At 45.0% G+C, this 13,559-nt stretch overlaps 2 protein-coding genes across 4 annotated transcripts in view; one reads left to right on the forward strand and one right to left on the reverse strand.

The window, feature by feature from the left end:
- GNS (glucosamine (N-acetyl)-6-sulfatase) overlaps positions 1-3,296 on the forward strand; it is a 41,140-nt gene extending 37,844 nt beyond the window's left edge. For 2 of the 3 annotated variants that reach the window (XM_008148750.3, XM_054718897.1), the window contains one exon: positions 775-3,296. In XM_008148750.3, the coding sequence (XP_008146972.1) occupies positions 775-853 (79 nt within the window). In that variant the 3' untranslated portion in view covers positions 854-3,296. The remainder of the gene's footprint in view (positions 1-774) is intronic. The other variant, XM_054718896.1, reaches the window with a different exon arrangement.
- An 8,572-nt stretch (positions 3,297-11,868) lies between these two features.
- The window catches only part of RASSF3 (Ras association domain family member 3), an 84,551-nt gene continuing 82,860 nt past the window's right edge, over positions 11,869-13,559 (reverse strand). The window contains exon 6 of the mRNA XM_054718898.1: positions 11,869-11,910. Within this exon, the coding sequence (XP_054574873.1) occupies positions 11,875-11,910 (36 nt within the window). The 3' untranslated portion in view covers positions 11,869-11,874. The remainder of the gene's footprint in view (positions 11,911-13,559) is intronic.

A 13,559-nucleotide genomic window follows, 5' to 3' on the forward strand; every position in this document is an offset into this window, starting at 1 on the left:
AGGCACACACATTCATTTATGGATTGTGTGTGGCTGCTTTTACACTTCAGTAACATTGAGTAGTTGGGACAGAGATTGTATGGCCTACAAACGCTAAAATATTATCTGCCCCTTTATAGAGGGAAAATAAATTGGCCAGCCCCTGCTCTAAAATAATAGTAAGAATTAGTTTATCCTAAAAGACAGCAGATAGAAGTAAAAGACAATGTTATTTCTAGCCTTCACCTATATTCTTTGTTTGCCAAGTCTCAGCTCAAATTACCATTCGGCATTCACTCTTAACTTCCCCATGGGTGGTAAAATAAGTTCTTTTATGTGCCAGACATTGTATACAAATTGCCTTACTATTTTATTGGTGGCCGGAGGGGTTAATGACTTGCCTCAGTTCATAATGAACCAGATTCAAACTCACGTCTGAAGTACACACCTGTGCTCTTTTACTTAATTGTAAAAGAAAGGCTCAGGACTTTGCAACTGCTGGCGGGGCCTTCGGCAAGGGCTAGACTCATCCATTAGGCCGCTTTATACCTTAGGGATCTTCCCTTCCCCCCAAAAAAAAACAAAAAAAAAACCACAAATCTCGCCTCCTTCCTAATGCCTTCTCAGATGAACCTTCCTCTGTTTCTCCTCTCCCGTTTTGTGTGGCTGACTTGCGATGGAAATGCCCTTATTAAAACTCCCCCATCTTGTGCCACTAGATTCCCATCTGGTGACTTAATTGTCCTTTGCTATCCCATCCTGCAGGTAATGTGACATCCTTTTACTCCTCCCCAGATACAGGTTTGACCCTCGTCTCATGTTCAACAATTACAGTGGCGGCAGGACTCGAAGGTTTTCAAAACACCTTCTGTAGCGACCTCTGCATGTAGCGACCTCTGCAGCTGGGCCTCTGCACGCCTGTCTGATGAAGTGAGTGTAGTAGGTGTCTGTAGCTAGTCTTCAAGACCACGCCTGGAAGAGTTTCGGGACTGGCTTGTTGTAAGTCCTGTTTTGAAAAGCACCCCAATCAGCCCACCTTCCTGTGCAATGTGTTAAACTGTGAACGCTGCCCGTCTGTCAGGAGCGGCCGTCCCCAGTCCCTCCGTTCAGCTGACACGACCGCTCCTGAGGTCCGTGTTCTCGCCGTACCCTTTCTGTTCTGGGGTCGCTCCCCAGGTGGTCCAAGTCTGAATTTGTAAATCCGTTCAGAAAAATGTGTTTGGTATACAGCATGACCTAAAAATCAAAGGACCTGCAGAGCATTTCAGATTGAGCACTTGACTCTCAAAAAGTACTAACATCACATGGCTTGAAGAGTAACTATCAGAACTAAATCATCTAAGAACAAGTACCACTGCTTTCAGAGTAGCAGAAATATGTTGTTTATAGTACCTATCCATCACGATGTGATAAGTCGCAAATTCAAAACGTCAACCAAGCTCTGTTCATTTTTTGGGTCTGGACTGGCACACACTGGATAGAACAGAGGCTTTTGGTAAAGGCTAATTGCAGGTAGTTGTTGAAGGTGAGAGCCATCTTATTTTCCAGGGGCTGCTCACCAGATGGAGTCTCAGGTAACACCAGGGTTAGGGGAAGGGTGTGTGTTTTGAGGGCCTTCTGTGGAGGGGGCACTCGGGTTGACATGTAGTAAGTGCCTGACCAGCAGGGAGTCTGGGTTTCAGTCCCAGGCTGAAGTTGTTTTGACTCTCTCTGCATTTTGCTGACACTATCTAGCTGTTCATTTGTTTTAAGATATGAACTTTTTTATAGTTGATGCACAGCTTCGTTCTTCTGAGTTTGTGGTGTCTTGTGTAATTTGGGCCCCATTCACTACTCTCATTAAAACCAGATCTTGTTGAGGTTTCCTCACTATTTAGAACTTACATATTTTTGTTTCTTGACTCAAGCCCATTTCCACCATTTTCTTCACAAGAAGGTTAATCAGTGGTGGGATAGTAAGGAAGGAGGAAACGCTGTGGTTTGTAACCTGATCAACTCAGGCAATAGTGATTCAGCTTTATTTAGGGTCTTAGGCTGAGCTTTAAGCACTTTGTAAGACGTGGTCGTAAGCAGCTTTTCTATCAGAATTCCAGATAGCCATTGGGTTTATTCCTTTACCTCACGTAGTCCATTAACTGGTGATATTTAGAGGTGAAATAGGCAAATGAAATGGACACCACTGCTGTGAAATTATAAAAATTTGTAACTAAAGGCAAACTACAATGTTGAATATGGGTTTCGGCTTTATTCTACACTTTTGATTCTTAACATTTCTCAGTCAGCTTCCACATTAATGAAAGTTGGCCATAACTATTCCCGAATAAAAAGAAACCAACTCTTACCAGGTCTTGTACTGTGATGTCATATTATTCAATTAATTCACTTTATGATGCATAGAGTGACACACATCAGCTGCCGACCTACCCACCACCACCAGCATCTTGTTTGGGTGCTGGGGACGCTGTGAGGCCTCTCTGTAGTTGCATTTCCAAGCTGAGTGTTGAGTGCCCTCTGATTTGTCTCTCCCATTCAAGCTTCATTCTGGATCTGGGCTAAAATCACCTTTCATTATGAGGCTTCAGCTTGTATAGGCTAGCAGGCTACAAAATGCACAGAACTTTTCAAAATGTCTTTGTCTGAGGGACCCACTGCAGGAGGCTTGCCTTGTCTCTTAATTGTACTGATTTAAATTTTATTATTTTCCCTTTTAAGAAGGCCAGGTCCATATCTGTTGGTGCCCTTCAGAGTAGAGAACTACCCATTTGTAATGAACAGAGGACATAGGAATGAACAGATTTTGCCTTATAAAAGTTCCTATTACATTACAAAGCTCTTCCTCAAGTACACTCACCAAGTAGGAAACACCTTTTGAACATCTTTGAATCAATGGTGCTGTTGCAAAATAACATTTTTTTGGTCAATACAATTGACAACACTAGGGTTTTTGTACAAAATAGTAATGATAGCCATGGAAGTTATACGTTAATCTGTGAAAAATGTTCTTAAACTTACTTTTAAGTGTCTAAATGAAGGACTCGTGCTTTTTAACGAAAGAATTGTCCCAGGATCCTTATTATGAGAAAGCAAAGAGTATGTCACCTGATCCACCAGTGGAATTAGATGGGAATATCTGGGTTCTTTAGTTTTACCACCACTATGTCCCCCTGAATTTTGTGAAGTCCTGTGTTTGCATCATCTGTTCTGGGAGTTACTCTGCCCTGGTTCTGTCATTTCAGTCATTTGACTTAGAAAGTGCCCTTCAAAGGACCCTGTTCACTGCTGCACTTTTCAACGAATTAAACTTGATTTCTGTTCTAGTGGAAACGTGTCCTTTGTCTTAGTCCCCACGTAGTAATCTGACAAGATGCTTTCTTTTCCTGATGCCGTTTCGTGTTCCACTCACTCACCTAGGACAGGACTGGTTGTTTTCACACCGGGGTATAGTCTGTTCCTGGAAAGCTCTCCTACACGTGGTCCCTGCTGGCCAAGCCCCGAGTGAGCACCACGTAGAAAATCCTTCCTGATCCATCTTGATGCATTTACAGCTTTGGAGAACAATCATCTTACCTTGGCTGGCTTTCCGTTAAATAAACTAAGCTCACCTTCCAAGGTGCTTTACCTTGATGCCCAGTCATGTGACCAGTGCCCCAAATAACTTCATGTGGAAGATGGAAAACTTTTCTGAAAGGGAAGGTTTATATTTTAGGCTTGTAGGCCATGTGGGCTCTGTTGCAACTAAACTCTAATTAGGGCTACTTTTGTGCTACTGTACCAGTCAATAAAATCAATGAGTGGCTATATTCCAACAAAACTACAAAAACAGGTAGGACCTGATTTGCCAACCCCAGACCTAGTAAGTTGCCTCATATCCTATAAATTATGAAGGTCAAGTAGAAAAACAGGATGTTAGAACACATCCATAAAGTTGCCAGATTACTAACTCCCAAAATGGGTAATTTGGGTATATCACAATGTGAAGCCATCAAGTAAAAGGAGAAAGTTTACCTGCATAGACTCACCAAGTGAGGCCAAGTACAGACTCTCCCAACTCCTTTTTTTCTGATTTATCCCACCAGTTCCCATTGAGACTACATGCAGAACCAAATTCCCTGCAGAATTAGTCTTTGTTTCATCTTTCTCTACTAGCAATGGATTCAAAGGGCTGGTCATATATACACGTTGAGAGCAGAGAACCCAAAGACCCCAGGCAGAAAACGCTGTGCTGAGATGGCTACTGATGGCCTAGGAATTATGTATAAGACAAGATTTAAACGTGGGACACAAGCTAGCTCCGAGTACCGGAGAGGAGGTAACAGTTCTAAATACTGGTCTTTGAGAGGAAGCTTGCATGACCACCTGTCCAGGAGACCCGTAAACATCCTCAACTTGTAGCTGACGTATGATCAGAGGTCCTAGAAGGGCAGACGGACACAAAGGGTGCTTGTAATTAGTACTTATTATTATAAAAATGGCTCTGCAGGATAGCTTAATTCACCCAAGCTCACAAAGCTAATGATAGTCATTGTTCCAAAGAAGATCGGGCTTCAAAGCCATCTTTCTGTCAAACTCTGCTGTCTCTGATCTACGAAGGACGTTCCCCTCCATCATATACCTGAGTGCCTACTCTGCCCACTAATGAGTTAGTTATGAAAGGGAATTATCCCATTCCTGACCTTGAGGACATTATGTAAATTAAAAAGAGAACTTAAGAAGAAAAACTCCAGGCAAGAAAACTAATCACCACTAAACCAGCCTCAAGGGACTTCTTTAAGCTGAAAAGAATGGGTGCTATTAAGTAACAAGAAGACATATGAAAGTAGGAATCTCACTAGTAAAGGTAAATATACAATAAAAAGTAATGGGCCAATCATTTATAAAGTTAGCATAAAGGGTAAAAGGTAAAATTAATAACTATAATAATTACTTAGGGCATACCAAATACATCAAAGGGGGAGTAAAAATGTAGAGGTCTAGCACATGTTCAAACTTAAGTTGTCACCAACTTAGACTGTTACAGTTGTAAGTTGTTATATGTAAGCCTCAAGGTAATCACAAAGCAAAAACCTACAAGATATCCACAAAAGATAAAGGACTCTAAACATACCCCACTACAAGTCATCAAACCACAGAGGAAGAACACAAGAGAAGAAAGGAACAGAGAGGTGCTAGCAGACAGCCAGAAAACAATAAACAGAATGGCAGTAAGTATGTACCCATCAATAATTACTTCAAATGGACTGAATTCTCCAATTAAAAGAGAGTGGCTGAGTGGATTAAAATAAAAAGACCCGTCTATATGATTGCTTCCTATAAGAGACTCACTTCAGATGTAAGGATACATACAGACAAAGTGAAGGGATGGAAAAAGATATTCCGTGCAAACTAAAGACAAAGGAAGCTATACTTATATCAGACAGACTTTAAAATAAAGACACTGTGGCCCATGGACTGAAGGGTCTCGGGTTCCATTCCAATCAAGGGCACAGACGTTGGCTGCAGGCTTATCCCAGGCCCTGATTGGGGCCTGTGTGAGAGGCAACCAATCGATGTGTCTCTTTCACATCAATGTTTCTCTGTCTCTACTCCTCCCTTCCACTCTCTCTAAAAATCAATGGGAAAAAATATCCTCAGGTGTGGATTAACAAAAAAACAACAAAAGAGACTAATCAGAGAAAAAGGGCATTACATAATGATAAAGAGATCAATCTAACCAGAGGACATAACATTCATAAATATTTATGCACACAACAGAGGAACACCTCAATATATAAAGCAAGTATTAACAGACTGAAAAAAAGAAGAGGATTTGTCCCAGATAGCTCTATTTGCAGGGCAACGACAGTTTCAGACTAAGAAGGGGAGGGAGGTGCCATTACCATTCAAGTGGCTTCTTGTTCCACTTCATGGCCTGGTTGTTGCAAGAGAAATCAAAACAGAATTCTCTTCACACCTCATTTAAGTGCTTCCAGCATGGCTGTGGTAAGTAAGCCAGTGTCCACGGTGGCTCCTGACGATCCAATGCATCAGCGTTGGTCCACGCCACCAATGGGACAGTATGTGGTGGTGTGACTTCTGAGGTTAGATCATGAAAGACATGGCCACTCGCGCCTTGTTCTCTCTTGGATACTCAGGGGGGGGACCTGCCACCACATGAAGACACCCAGCAGCCCTACGGTGACGTCTGTGTGGTGCAGATGTGAGAACTGCCAATGACCAGCCCCACCTTGACAGCCCTGTGAGCCATCTCAGAAGCAGATGAAGAGTGAAGGGTTCACAGGACTACGCGCAGCCCCAGCCATCACCTTAACTCGTGGGAGACCGACCCCCAAGCCAGAGCCATCAGCTAACCTGCTCCGAACTACTGACCCACAAAAAGTAAATGATAAAGTAAATATTTTAGGCTGCTGATTTTGGAGTAATTTCTTATGCAGCAATACATGACTAACATAATGACCAAAAAAAAACTGGAGCAAGCCTTTTGTCAAAACCTATCCAATTGTAGGTCCCTGGGCTAGGGCAACGCTGTCTAGTGGTAAAGGCTCAACTTACCTCCAAAGGGGAGGAAAAGTCACGCACATCACATGCTTGAGGAATATAAACAAACACTGGTTCCCAGCTACTGTTGCTAACACCAAGTAGAGGCTTCTTGGTTGAAACAGTTGTTAAGATGTTCTCGGCACATGTTGGAAGATATTTTAATGGACTCTCCCCCAGGCTCCAGGGGTCCCCATAACTCACAAAAGCCAGTGCGGGGGAGAGCAGAGCACAGGCCAGAGCAGCCCTTAGCAGCTGCAGCACGTCAGGGTTCGGGCTGGGTTTCTGAGGCACCTGTTGTCCAGATCAAGGTCATCCGTCACTACTCCCTCGCCTCATCCCAACGCTGGGAAAGGAGCTCAGAAGCGCAACAGATTCTGTTCCTGCTCACGCCCCTAAGAAAGGCTGCTTTGTGCACTTCTCTTCCCCAGGCCCCCGTCTCCCAGCATCTCCCAGAGTAGGGGGGCAGCAACTTTATTACATACGTCTGAGATCAACCTGGCGACCTGCCTTCCTTTACAGCCTGGAAGGAGTGACTACTGATGGAGTCTAACGGGGCAGCCTTCCGCCTTGGACTCTGCTTTTACGGACGTGTCCACAGACAGCGAAGCCCAGGGCCAACGGGCGCTGTGCCCAGCAGGGCAGACAAGAACTTGGGCCTTGGTCCTCCTGCCCCTTTCTTCTCCCTGCAGTGACACGGAGGGCCCCAGTTAAGAGTTCAGCCAGGCGTGAACACTGACTTCAGGAAGCTGCAGCTCAGGGTCCTTGTGGAGGAGCCCGTTCCTGTCTCGAAGGGGCTCACAGATGTGCCCTGCAGCTGGGAGAGAGACAAAGGGAGCTGAAAATACGGTCCAGAGATTGCTGTCTGGGGGAGAAGTCACCTACATGCCTGACAGCACTGAGCAGACACGGGGTGAAGGCCCCAGACTGCACCTGCGCACGGCCCTCGGGCCTGGGTGTTTCAGCATCGCTCTCCTCACGGTGACATGACAGCACGGGCATCCCTCCGTCCCAGCTGCTCTGCGCACCTGGCTCTAACTAGTCAGAGAAGAAAGACCACGCTCTGCCACTGCATTTCTGGGAGCACAAGGGAAGGTGCTGAATATTCGGCCATCCTAGAATCTTGAGTGTTTTGCTTAGAAAAATGTCCCTCTTCGAAACTGCACCCTAAGCGATGCTTCCAGATGAATTCAGTGTCGGCACCTTGGCCCAAGGGTAGAGCAGCCGTTAACACCACTGCAGGAACAAGAGCTCGGAAGGTAAGACCACCCTGCACTGTATCGGGCTTTCCGGGGTACCAAGTACCTTCACATTCACCATCTCATTGGTCCTCACATCAGCCCTGTGAGGTAAGCAAACACTTTGCAGGGGGAAAAAAGTTGGATTTGACCCACAGCAACTGCCATTGTAAGTTTTAACTCTGCTCTTGCCAAAAACGAACTCATGACCTAGGGAGAATTATTTAGCCCCAGTTAAAGTTCTTTTCTCACAATGGAGGGAAACCGCAGGTGATGCTGACATAACGTGCTGCCCGAAGACCTCAGAAACCAGCTCCATCGTGCAGGAAATTTCATAGAAGCTATGCATTCTGCTTGGTAGCCCTCCTCATCCTTAAGATCTCAGCTCTAAATCACTTCTGGGAAGCCGCCTCCAGCCTCCTACACGCTCCTAAGCCTCTGGACTCGATCTTCAGGACACTTTCCAGTTTGCATTACTCGTGCACCCTGGTTTCCATGAGGACACGGGTCGTGATGTCCTTTCTCGGGGATCTACCCAGCACCTAACATCCTCAGGGTGATTTATAAACGATTCGTTAAGTGAAAGAAATGAAAACACTTGGTGTTCTACTCAAGTTTCTTCTTGTGCAATGAACAGAACAAACTAAAGTGAAAGGTTAAAAAAAAAGAGGATAGTTATAAGAATACAGATAGAACAGTAAACCAGATACACGCATTTCTCAAATATGATTACAATTAGTTCCAAGCTGTTGGCTGGGAAAGAAAAAATAAAAGAGTAAGGTGGGGAGGAGAGAGGGATTTTAATAAGCATAAACCCTACTATATCTCTAATATAAAAGCAAGCTGAACAGTGTCGGAATATTATGGATCCTATGCATTAAAGCTTTATACTGCAGGTAACTAAACTGTGCGCTTGGGGGAGCCAAGGATTTGGCAGCAGCAGTGTCACCTGGCAAGCTTTTCAGAAGCTAGGCAAAATTAGGAACATACAGAACTCACCACTCCTGCACAAATTAACAACTTTTTTTTAAGGAAACGGTTCAACGCAAGGACCTCATTTTGTCTTGCCATCTCTTTCAACGGATCCTAAACACTGCTCTTTCGCGACCACCAGCTTCCTAACAAACAACTTTCCCCAAGAGCTACTGGAAGAGGGGAGCACGAGGGACAGAAAGCATCCGTGGCCTCATCCACACCCCTACAGGCAAGCTGGCTATCTTCCCCGGCACACGCCAACTCCCCTAGGAAGTTTATTCGGAAAAAAGGCACTGGAACTTGGACTTTGCAGAAGGCTCGATTTCTACAGCTGCCCTTGTGCCCCGTATTGATAAGGCATCAGAAGACAGGCTCGATTTTACCTAAAACTCATTGGCTCTGAATGTTTTCCTTAAGAGCACACATGCAAGAAAAAACATCGGAAGTGTTTGCCATTTTGAAAAGAACATGAAGTCCATGTATAGTTCGGATTAAAAGATTGGAATATGAGCTGTTGCCTCCCAGCGACCATCATAATCATTCAAGGAGTCTACGTCTTGGCACCACACTACCGTTTACTGCTCCAAAACGCCTGGCATTTAAGTACATGCGATGGCACTTGGAAATCAGAAAGACCTTAGCGCAGGGCCCCTAGAACTCCAAAGGAAAGGAGCCGCACAGGGTTTAATGAATCCCACATGTCCATTAAGGGAGGGCACAGTGAGGGGAGGGTGCAGAACCCCCCCACAGCTGTGCCATTCAAGATCCAGGCCCATGAAAGGCAAGGCTCTTTGTTCAGAAAGATAAAGACAAACCATCCTGGTTAACAGACTTCCCAAAACAAAGCCAAAGCCCAGACATAGCCCTGGTGTTTCGTGTTTGTGCGTAAGCATTTTAAAATTCCAATACTCACTTTTCTTGGAAACGGGAAGAAGAGAGGAACTTTTGAGTTCAGCTGCTACCAAGCACTACCTCAGCCAAACCTGGCTTTGGAAACCGTTACTGAAGTTCAAAAGGATCTGTCCTCGACCCTGTTATTCTCACTTTGTAGAAAATCCCCACCCCCCCAAAAAAACAAAACAAAATGAAACCAAAACTACTAAGAAACCAAACCAAACCAAAAGCTCTGCAGTTTTTATCACTGCCCACGTCCCTCTCCCTGCCCCATCCCCCCAATCCTTACACCAAGCTTTCTTGCACACTTAACACATGAGAATTCTCGCTTCATATTACACACAGTTTTACAAAGTTTCATACTTTAAGAAGATATTCGCTTGTAAGAACATGTACTAAGTAACTTCAAAATGCAATGGGTATTTAATTTTAAAGCGTGCCTTTGACATTTATGTAAAATGTTGGAGCGCGGGGCGCAGGGACTTGGAAACGGGAAAGGCAGAGACGGCTGACGGCTGCCATCGCCGTTGGCCACGCCCCAGCCTAGTGACGCCCTGAGACCCCGCCCCGCCCTGAGGCCCCGCCCTGAGGCCCCGCCCCGCACATTCTACAAACCCTCCCAGGCTCCACACAGCGGCTTTTGCATATAAATGGCCTGTTCTGGAGCAGCTTAACCAACTGCAGCTCCAGTCAGACTGCTCCAAAACTGCCCAAGCAAAGGAGGAGAAAACTAGCCCTTGCTGTAGCTCCTGCTGGGGAACACACAGTACACAAGGGTACACCAAGAGTGTCCACCTCAAGTAACTGGGAGGCTGACCCGTTGAACCAATAGGACACCTAGTACACAAAACTACCCTACCAACTTAGGGAAGCAGAGAATATGAGAAGGCAAGGAAACAGATCACAAACCAAAGAAATGGAGGAGAACAAGCGACTGGACATAGAGTTCAAAACCACGGTTATAAGGTTTTTCAAGAATTTCATGGAAAAGGCCGATAAATTCAATGAGGACCAACTAGAAATTAAACGTACACTGACTGAGATAAAAAATATTATACAGAGACCCAAAAGCAGACTAGAGGATTGCAAGAATCAACTCAAAGATTTGGAATACAAAGAGGCCAAGGACACTCTTCCTGAAAAGGCCGATAAATTCAATGAGGACCAACTAGAAATTAAGCATACACTGACTGAGATAAAAAATATTATACAGAGACCCAAAAGCAGACTAGAGGATTGCAAGAATCAACTCAAAGATTTGGAATACAAAGAGGCCAAGGACACTCTTCCAGAGAAGCATGAAGAGAAGAGAATTCAGAAAGTTGAAGATAGTGTAAGAAGCCTCTGGGACAACTTCAAGCGAACCAACATCAGAATTATGGGGGTACCAGAAGAAGAGAGAGAGCAAGATGCTGAAAACCTATTTGAAGAAATAATGAACGAAAACTTCCCCCACCTGATGAAAGAAATAGACTTACAAGTCCAGGAAGCGCACAGAACCCCAAACAAAAGGAATCCAAAGAGGACCACACCAAGACACATCATAATTAAAATGCCAAGAGCAAAAGACAAAGAGAGAATCTTACAAGCAGCAAGAGAAAAACAGTTAGTTACCTACAAGGGAGCTCCCATACGATTATCAGCTAATTTCTCAACAGAAACCATGCAGGCCAGACGGGAGTGGCAAGAAATATTCAAAGTGATGAATAGCAGGAACCTACAACCAAGACTACTCTACCCAGCAAAGTTATCATTCAGAATTGAAGGGCAGATAAAGAGCTTCACAGATAAGAAAAAGCTAAAGGAGTTCATCACCACCAAACCAGCATTATATGAAATGCTGAAAGGTATTCTTTAAAAAGAGGAAAAGAAGAAGAAAGATAAAAATTATGAACAACAAATACATATCTATCAACAAGTGAATCTAAAAGTCAAGTGAATTAAAAATCTGAGGAACAGAATAAACTGTTTTTTGTACTCGTTCAATAGAAACTTATCTGGCCACTGGGTAAAGCTAGCAATAAAACTGCTGGTCCGCAATGTGTTAATTAAGCAAGTAGTGATTCACACGAGACAAGTATACACTTTAAGTACCTAGTTTCCCATGTTCCTTTGAAGAGGAGCATCCTTGATGGGGGAGTAAAACTCCAGCCTTGCAAGTGTCTGGGGGATCCTCTGGAACTCAGCTCTGAAGCATTCTTCTGGTGGGCCCAGGAGGCTGTCTGGCTAACTGCAGTAAGAACACGGGGCTCTGCTACCTGCCCTGCCGGTTTCTCCCCTGCAACAGCGCCTGTTAAGGAAAACACGGGCAGGTGTTTCGCCCTCTGCCACTCAGCACCATCACTTCCACGGAATGCTAACGGAGCAAAAAAGGACAATAAAGCACCCAGGTATCAAGGCTGTGCTTTCACCTCTCAGAAACCCCGAAAGTGCGGACAGATGCACTGCCCATTAGGGGCAACCAAGGAGGCTTCGAAAAAGCCGCGTAATGGAACAACTGGAATGAGCGCACAGGAAGAGGATGGAGAGGCCGAGCAGCTCGGCTGCCAGGACGCGGCCCTGCCTCTCACTCGGGGCCGCAGGCAAGCTGCTGGACCTCGATGCACCTCCGTTTCCTCACCTGCAAAATGGGAATGAGTTAATACGCATTAAGCTTTTTAGAATAATGCCTGGCACGCGTTCAGCACTTTGTTTATCCTACAGAGAATTTCCCCCCCTTTCAAAAACACAGAACCCCTAATTGGGATCATTTGACAGAGTCCCAAACGCAGCAGGTAACTCTTGAGAACTGATTTTGCAACCAGTGATACATTTGGAAGAGAAGCCTAGGGCAGGAAGCTAATCCCTTTAAGGAATAAAAATTTCAAAACATCCCCCTGCACCTTGAATAATGCTGAAATCTCAAATTAGATTCCTATGGACAGTTCTGTGAAAAAGGAACTCTGTATGGAGCCATCATTTTCTATTATGATATTCTCACTTGTGAAGCAGCTCTAGTTCATGAAATGTTACCCCCTCACCAATCAGTGTGGCCTTGCTATGTCATCAGTGCCACTAGGGGGCAGTGCAGTAGTAAGAACACTGATCTGCAACCGGCTTGGAGGTCTAAGACCAGAAGGCAGTGGTGCACAGGTTGGGGAGGATGGGGGGGGGGGGGGGGGGCGGGTAAACCCAGCCAGTCACCACTGCTGACCACCAAACACTCCCCACCCATGTGAGACAGTCACGTTGACCAAAATTCAAATGCTTTTCAGTTGAAAGTGGTCTGTTTCAAGGATGGGAGGCCTCAGGGGTAAGAATGGGGGGTGTGAGGGGTGCGTAGAGGGAGAAGATATCTAAGGAACCTACAGTGTTCTATGTTGGTAGTAGCCACAGGGTGTCCCACTTTATAATAATTCTCTAAACTGTTCCCAGGCTTTATACACTTCGCATGCATGCCTATCTCACAATTAAAATAATGGCTTTAGTAATATATTATACTAGAGGCCTGGTGCACAAAATTTGTGCACTTATGGGGCCCTGCTCCCCAACCCTCCAATATTCATGTATTTTTGTATATGTGTGTATGTATGCACTGTTGGTTTTTTTGTTAATCCTCACCTGACATTTTTCATAGTTTTTTAGAGTAGAAGGGAAGGAGAGAGACAGAGAGAGAAACATGGATGTGAGAAAGCCATATCAATTGGTTGCCTCCTGCACATGCCCCGACCAGATCAGGCCGAAATAGCACTGCCAACAGGGCCGACTGCTGGCAGCCCACTGGGGCTCAGATGTTGAGCATATGGCAATTTTCTGTTTCTGTTTCCACATCTGGTAGAGGTCCCGCTTGTAGGAGCTGCTGATGTAGCCACCACTTTCTGTCTTGATCTTCTTCTTGTCCTCTTGTCCTGACTGTCCCACAAACTGCTTCTTCTTCCAGTCCCACTTGAGCTGCTGCCG

This window comes from Eptesicus fuscus, chromosome 7 (genome assembly GCF_027574615.1).
Source record: "Eptesicus fuscus isolate TK198812 chromosome 7, DD_ASM_mEF_20220401, whole genome shotgun sequence".
Lineage (NCBI taxonomy): Eukaryota > Metazoa > Chordata > Mammalia > Chiroptera > Vespertilionidae > Eptesicus > Eptesicus fuscus.